Genomic DNA, 8280 nt, shown 5'->3' with positions numbered 1-8280 from the left:
CATAATTGATAACTTTGCAAGTAAAAAAGCCAGGAAGTAGACATTTTGAGGATAATATTTTACTGTGAATAAACTGTCATGTACTCCTTTTCTGTTACTTTGAAGAGTTTGTCAGGTATTATGGTAATAAGTTTGATATTTTATAAGCATTCAGTGCTTTTATTGTTGCTCTTTAAAATTGATGTTGGCTTGTTGTATTTTCTGATTTAAAGGAAACATTTTTCTTATTTACTGACCTAATCAATTACTCCACAGTATGAAGGAATAAATAGTAAGGAACAAATAGAAGTGGGCCGAATACAGAGCCCTGTGGCACCCCCTTGTGGACTGAAACAAATTAAGAACACAGAACACAACAGTTCATGTACGGAGATGGCTACTGAGGTAATGTGAAAGCTTTGCAAATGGTTTCCCAGTCAGAAGTTTTAAATTATAAGTATATCCAGTAGGTGTCGCTGAACAGTCAGAATGCACTTTTTAAGACAAAACAAATACACTTGCAGACAAAAATGTAGAAGCAGCTACACATCATATAATGCAGTAATTTAAAACAATGTTGGGCATAAAAATGCATGAAAAATTAAGGCAGTAAATGCAAAATTAGGTTACTTCCTCTCACAAAATTTCAATTTGAATTACGTTACAAGACAAATAACCTAATTTTCATAATAAATTCTTTAAGAAAAGAAGAGCCAGACTCTTAGTTTAGTCATTTTTATTGAATTCACAGACCGGTGCCATTTGGCAGACAAACTATACAGATCAAAGTTGTCAGGTAATGCGCTCCTTTCGTGTCTTTTTGACTTTAGCCCAGTTTCTGATCTGGTCTAAGGCTTTAACATCATTTCACCAAAACACTAAGGTTTCCTCTTCTCTCTTATAGATAAACACATGCAAGATAAAGCTATGGTTAATGAAAAATGAATTTGGCATACTTTCAGAAATATTTAAATTAAAAATGAGATGTGCGTCTTCACATGGCTGACTAATGGAACATCTTAAACCTAATATATGCAGTCTAAGTACTATGCAGTGTTCTCTGCATTTTACATCATGACGGTGCTTTTGAAAAAAAATGAAAGGCATAAAAAGGAGCAAGAAGCATCAAGCATATAAGAAAAGATGCAAGCAAGCAACTAGCAGTTAAAGTTTTACATTTCACAAAACAGAAAAATATTTGATTAATGACAGGAAATCCAAAGGATGATGTTTGTTGAGCAAAGTAAGACTTTGTGCTCCTGGTAGCTGATCGTTAGTGAAGCTAAAACACAAATTGACGTCCAGAGCTTTAGGAAAAAGAAGCACTGCCACCTTAATGACACGTGGATACAGTAACCATCGCACAGAACAAATCCCCACAGAGGTAGAGGAGAGATGTTGAAATGAGCTTTTATTATTGGCTTAAGGAATTGCTACATGGAAAAATCCTGTGATAAAACAAACAGTTTAGTATTGCATCACCACTGTAGGGGTAAATACCATTAATTAAAACAAAAAAATAAGAACAGCAACAACAAAACAGATAGTGGAAATCCATATTTATCCAAGAACAGCAGTAGTAAAGTGCAACTGAGATATGATCAGATCCACCGGAGGGATGGGGGTGCTACAGTGGCTGGGGTAGTGAGTGGAGATGTGCAATCAGGTGTTTACGCCCCGTCACAGATCACCGTCTCCACCACGAACGTGTTCTCAAAGTGGCGGATGTGGTGGCAGTCCTTCGCCTCTCGTTTGTTGAGGCCTGCGACGAGGAACGCAAAACAGACAAATCAGTAAAAATTGGTTCTGGTTTCAGAAACGCTTCTTCTCATCCAAACTTACGTCTGCGGGTGACGCGGCGCGTCAGGCGGTACGTATCCTTCCCGTTGCACAGGCGGTAGATGAAAGGCCCCAGCTGACGCATGTTGTGCACTTTGCCGGTCACCACCATCTCTTCATGAATGATGTAAGTCTGAGGCAGGTATGTTCCCTTCTGAAAAAAACAAAAACAGAGGAAATATCTCAGGGGAATAGAGTTATCAAGGGGTTTATAATGAGGCAGAGGGAAGAAGATGTATGATGAGTTTTCATGGTTATGTTAGCTCACGTCAACAGATAAATTCATAGAGGACTTGTCATGCAAAGTCCACTTTTTGTTCTTCCATTTGCATGTACTGTCTCTAAAAACAGTCCAAGCACCAAGTAAGTCACAATTGGTAGGTACTGCCATATTATCTAGCAACCTCAGCCTGTCACTTAGCAACCCAAGAGGAACTACAGCATGTTTGGTCAGCTGTATTTTTGTATGCGCCGTACAATGGTTGCTGGAAACAACTGGTATTTTGTTATTTTCTTATTACCACTTCCTGCATCCTTGATGGATGTGCAGGAGGATTTGCTTCTCAGTCAGACTTAAAGATTTATGGCTATACAACTGTTTGCAGCCATTTTCATGTGTACAAAGTGCAAGTGAAAACATGGAGTTGTTGGGCATGACCAGCAGATTATTTTGACTTAAAGTGATAGAGACCCTAAAACAGCTGGAAGGAGCTCAAAATAAGCAGAGCTGACCAGACTAAAATCTTATCTGAGAATAATTTGGTTCACAAAATGTAATGAACATGTTTTGTGTAGCCCATGGACTTAGCATAATAACATGTCCCCTTTAACATGAAACACTGCAGGCTTCTGGGACGTCGGACAGGTTCATGATGACCGCGGTGTTACCTTGACGTTGATAAGAAGTTCCCAAAGATTGCGAGGAGGCATCACAATGGTGGTGTTCAGCTCAATAACATAGCATTTGTCCAAAGCAATATCATGGTAGGCGGTTAATCCCTGGAAAAGGCAAGAAAAGAAAAAAATATATATAATCTAACACAACAGGGATGCTACATTTTTGGATTTATTTTTTAGTAACACTGCTTCTTTTTTATTTTTTTGATGAGCCTATGATAGAGAGATAAAATGTGTGGAATTTTTTATTTGAGCTAAAACTGTTCAAGCCATCACTTCCAAAAAAGAATATTTACTTTCAGAAAAGCCTTTATTTCCACGTGAAACATGTTGCCTTATAAACGTATCCATGCCTTTGAACCTTTTCACGCGTTTGTCGAGTTAGGACCACAAAATTCAACGTGTTTTATACTGATTTCATTGTGATCATCAGCAACACTGCTCTCACAAATCTCTGTTTGGATGCCATACTTGGTAGGATTTTATAGTTCAAATTCCTTGGATGCAGTTCCAATAATCCAATAAGATATCTGGTCTGTTAAATGGACTTTCACTGACCTCAATCCCCAGTATCGACGTATGTTTTTGTGTTTGCTATGCTAACGCTCAAAAACACTGAAAGACGTAGTGATAAAAGGAGAGAAACAAAACAAAGGGTCAGAAAGAGGTTTCCTAGTCGTCACAATATAGACTCTCATTTAACACAACATGTCTGAGAGGCTATGAGGAGGCTGCTGAAATCTGATAGGAAGACAGAGTCAAATACAAGGAAATACTGGAAGAAAACATGCTAAAAATTGCAAAGACTTTACACTCAGGGGGATGTTCAACATCCAGGAAGACAACGACCCAAAACATGCAGCCAGAGCTTCAGTTGCCCAGTGCTAATCCTAAATCCTATTGATAATCCGTTACAAACTCTAATGCCATTGTGCCTGACTTTTGCGAGAAAGATTGAGCAAAGTTTTCAGTCTGTTTTGAATCAGGTTAACTAAATACAAATGCAGACCACACTTTTCAGATGTGTTTTGGTAAAACCGTGTAAAAAAAGAACAACAACAAGCACTGGGAAAAAGTTAAATAGGTGTACATATTTTCACAAGGCACAGTGCTTGGAAAGAACAAGACAAAGGGAAATCTAGTAATGAATTAAAGGGACATTAAGCTGTAAATGCAGTATATGTCTGTGTGTGTGCGTGTGTGTGGGGGGTGTGCGTGTTTGTCCTCACCCTGTGGAAATCATGGATTATATCAGCGGGGTCACTCCCTCCAAAGTGAGGCACGGGCACAGTGATCTTCTCATAATTGTCAGAAAGGTAGATGCCAACATTTTCCTCCAGCTCCTGGCGTCCACGGAGGGGGGCATAGACGGAGTCTTCAAAAAGAACCCTGCAGTGAAACAGGTTCTCCTCTGGCATCTGTGTGCACACACATAAACACAAAGATTAACATTCACATCAGTAAATCGGTTCACGAGCCGATCTTGGAGGAACTGCAGAAGAATCTTACATGAGGTATAAAGTAGTAGCGATACACATAGATGGAGGCCAGAACCAGACCGGCCATGAAGACCACCAGGCCAAATGTCAGGCAGCAAAGCCCGTTGAGGGGCGACTTTTTGGGGCGCAGCGGCAGCACCAGTTCATCCTCATCCTGGAGGAAAGAAAACGAAAAAGTAGAGATGGCTTGATGAGAGATTTAAGCCACATTTTACACAATTTAGATTTTCCTCAAGGACTATTTTTCTCCCCTGAACCTCCTGCTTGCATCAGCTAATCATTATTATTACAAGACGATGCAACATCACACATTTTGTAAATGTTTTACTCATTTCAACACAAAAAGAAAATGATTGCTCATATAATATCAGCACTTAGCACAATGGTGCCCACATTTTGACCCACAGGCCAAAATCACCAAGTTCAAAGTATTTTATTTTACTTTCCAATTAAAAATACAAAACTATTTGACATAACATGACAAGCATGTTATATTTTAAGGAAACAAAGTATGTTGAGAGGTCTGTAAATCATCTGAAACATAAATAGTTTTGCACCTGCTGCCTTAAAAGAAAGGCAAACAGTTGCAGTTGTTTTGGGGGGTTTCTTTAGTAACAATAACAACAGTGAATAGGTCACTTTTTATTCCAAATGCTTACTGCATTTAGCCAAACTGGTGTGTTAAAGTTGAGTAAAAGTCACTGGTTCTGTACTACAAATGTAAAGCAAAAATAAAAAAAATACCTGCAAGTGACAGATACTTAACGTTTTACAGCTTAAAATTAAAATAAGCCAATAAATTTCACTGTTAAGCGTCTTTTGCTATCCAATTATTTATTAGTTAGTCCAAAAATAAAAAGCTTTACACTGTATTGATAGTAAATGGCAAATCAAGCAGAAAGGACTGTGCTTTTCATATGCTAAAGAATAGCTGCTATTGCATTTTAGGCGATAAAGTGCTTTATTTCTTATTTAAACAAAATAATTGGATCATTTGTTTATTGAATGTTTAATGTATTTCTAATATTGTATAAAAAAGGCTTCAGTGACTACAGAAAAAAAATCTGCAGAATGTGCCAATTTATACATCGATCGTCAGAACAATTGATGGACTCAATTGTTTACTATAATAATCCCTAGTTGCAGACCCAGTCACAACTTCCATACCAATAGTGTTTGGGTAGGCTCGACCTTTGAGCGTCTAGCGTACATTGTTTAGAGAAAGTTTATGGTTAGCTAGCCAAAGGTCAGGGTGAAAAATCTTCTGATTCTGGATTATAAGAACATTTCTTGGTGCATTTCTAAGCAAACGCTTCCAGTTACAAAAAGATGCTCAAGAAGAGAGCTAGGAGACAGTATCCGTTCTTCCCACTCATCTACACAAAGACGAGGCGCTGAAAATAGTCTGAATCAAACAACTGCTAAAAAAAAAAGAAATCCACAAAAAACAGAAACATTGCGTTTCAAGCAGGAATTATCAGGCTAGGCTCCATTCAGATGAAGAACCATCATCAACCCTGCTTATGCAAACTCAGACTGGGATGGTGGTGAATAATCTGCCAAAGCCGCCTCCAGTCTCTCAGTCCATCTGCTGGTGCCACGCGCCTCAACCTGTGTGGGCAGAGTGGCACTACACGCTCAGAGTGGGTCTTCCACTTGCAACTGTAATGATTACCTGCAGAAGTGATTCAGCGCCGATTGTGGAAGTGCTGCTGAGTGATTGCAGCAGGTAAACAACAAAAGGTGGCTATTCCTAGCCGAGGAAATGAGGGAAAAAGCAAGCAGGCAGCTCTTAGAAAGAAACATCAAAAGCAAACAACGACTATCCAGCGAGCTCTAAGGGGAATCAACACAAAAGACTTGGAAGCAGTGACTTTGTTAGACAGTACATGGTGCCACCAGTGCAATATCTTCCACTGAGTTGATTTTCCCATCTCCTGCTGTTCTTCAAGGAAGCATTTGCAGAAAGAACACAACAGAACAGGGCATGTGCGAACACACTTTTCTTTGGGTTCTTTGTGTTCCGTCGTCTCACTGAGGGAGGACAGTGTCTCTTTCACACCAGCTGACAGCGTGACACACCAACAGGCCTGTCCGTCCTCCGTTCAGTACTTTTGGAACATCACAGGAGGACGTCGCAGAAGCAGCTCTGTCCTTCTGTCAGATCCACTTCCTGTGTCAGCGCAAGATCTTATCCACGCTGTCTTGCATTACAGACCCTCATCCTCAGAGCTCTGCCATGTATCATTGATAGAGGGAAGGATGCTGCCACAGCAAAGTTCAGGACTCCCTGCTCTGCCAGCTTTGTCAACTGTAACAAATTATTTTGCATGCACTGCAAGATTATGCATCCCATTAGTCATTTCCATTGTCAAAGCAGTTTTTTTCTTCAACTTTACCGTTTTCCATTAAAACGTAAGATTTGCACTTCAAAACGTCACAGAGGGGAGGAGGCGGTGACAGCAGCAAAGGCCCTGAGAAAATAATTAGTCTTTTCTTTTAAAAAACAATTAAATCAGTTCTGAACAAAGTGTGCATGTGAAAATCTTTAAAAAAAAAAACTTTCATGATGCGGAGAGGGGAGACGTGGCGCCATGCACCAGCAGATGTAATTCTGTTTGCAGGCAAATGGCGATTGATGCAAATAAATAAATAAATAAATGTGCAGGAGTGCAGGTGCAGGCGGGTTTGCACCAACCGCAGATCGCAGTCTGGACAAAGCGAACATCGCGTTACACACGACAGCAAAGGACAAAGTGTTAATGTGAGATAAATTTAAAAATTAAAACAGTAAAAAAAAATTTAAAAAAAGGTCTCACCATCGGACGGGGGATGAGGATTTCCGTCTTGTCGCCGTCATTCTCCTTGTCCACTTTCTGTCCCGCCACAGGCTGGAAGCTGATCTTCACCATGGCTCACGGTGTGTGCAGGTGTCCTCACCTCCTCCTCTGGACCGTCTCTCGGAGAGGGGGGGTCGATGCTCGGAGACCTGGGTCAAATGAATCAAGTCCCACCAAACAGCGTCTGCAAGGCCGCCCTGCTCGCTTCTCCCCTCCGTGGGGCCGTTCAGCTGTTTTTGTCTCTCTCCACCGGAAGTGCGAGGGGCTGCAATTTTTTTTTTTTTCCTCCTCCAATAAATTTGGTTCTTAAAGGACCAGTCCGGAGTTTGTTTGTTTTTTTCTGTTCTTTTTCCTTACATTTGAGCTCCAATCAATAAAACTATATTAAAAGACCAATAATTATTGCTGTAATGTTCGCATTTTGTCTTCTTTTCCTGCCGTACGGTCACCGACGGGGACATTTTAAACGCACAATTCTAGGTAGCAATAATCACATAACAACGGCGCATTAGTCAGAGTCAGACCCTGCTAAATGGGTCACATAGGAAATCTATTTGCAGCTCCTCTCTGCTCCAAAGACAGCTACAAAACGCCTGTCACAGCGCCAACATTTCCATCATCTGCAATCTGATCGAATTTGTAAAAGTACGATCACGTGGTCTGGATATTCAGGGTCCTGCGGCTCCTTGCACTTTCACACCAAGACCACAAACTTTGACGTAGTTCATAAATCAAAGCAAAACTGTTTCATAGATGTGAGATGGAAGGGAAAGGATGGCGTTTGCAAAGTAACAAATGTTTTAACTATCCTGCATAAATAAGTGTTTTCTAGCACAACTGTCTTAATACATTTGAAAAAAAGACAAAACTGACTCCAACTTTTCAGCAACATGTAGGTATATAGTGCAATTATCTTAGTACGTTGAAATAAGATAAAACTAGCTTATGAGTAACTTTTCATCAAGATATATTAGCTTGTTTCAAATCAATAATGCCTTAATATTGATTGTTTTTTTAAAACAAAGTATTTTCACTGGCCGATTATTTCACTATTAGCATGGGGAAAAGTCTATAAGTGAAATAATCCGCGATTTATATCAATTTTTAAAATCTATATAAAGGAATTATTGACTTGAAACAAGCTCCTATATCTTGTTGAAAAGTTACTCGTAAGGCAGTTTTATCTTATTTCGACTTATTTACTAAGATAATTGCACAAGTTCTCA

The 8280-nt window shown here is 39.7% G+C and overlaps 1 protein-coding gene across 1 annotated transcript; it reads right to left on the bottom strand.

Moving 5' to 3' along the window:
- Positions 1 to 698: 698 nt before the first annotated feature.
- Positions 699 to 7315, bottom strand: LOC102237697 (integral membrane protein 2C-like). The gene is made up of 6 exons (XM_005804519.2): positions 7034 to 7315; positions 4225 to 4368; positions 3945 to 4133; positions 2707 to 2817; positions 1822 to 1972; positions 699 to 1741 (listed from the first exon to the last, which is right to left on the bottom strand). The coding sequence occupies exons 1-6, from the start codon at positions 7124 to 7126 to the stop codon at positions 1650 to 1652; spliced, it is 780 nt and encodes a 259-aa protein (XP_005804576.1). The 5' UTR covers positions 7127 to 7315; the 3' UTR covers positions 699 to 1649.
- Positions 7316 to 8280: the final 965 nt, after the last annotated feature.

This window comes from Xiphophorus maculatus, chromosome 18 (genome assembly GCF_002775205.1).
Source record: "Xiphophorus maculatus strain JP 163 A chromosome 18, X_maculatus-5.0-male, whole genome shotgun sequence".
In the NCBI taxonomy this organism is placed as follows: domain Eukaryota; kingdom Metazoa; phylum Chordata; class Actinopteri; order Cyprinodontiformes; family Poeciliidae; genus Xiphophorus; species Xiphophorus maculatus.
This window is presented reverse-complemented; position numbering and strand designations above follow the sequence as displayed.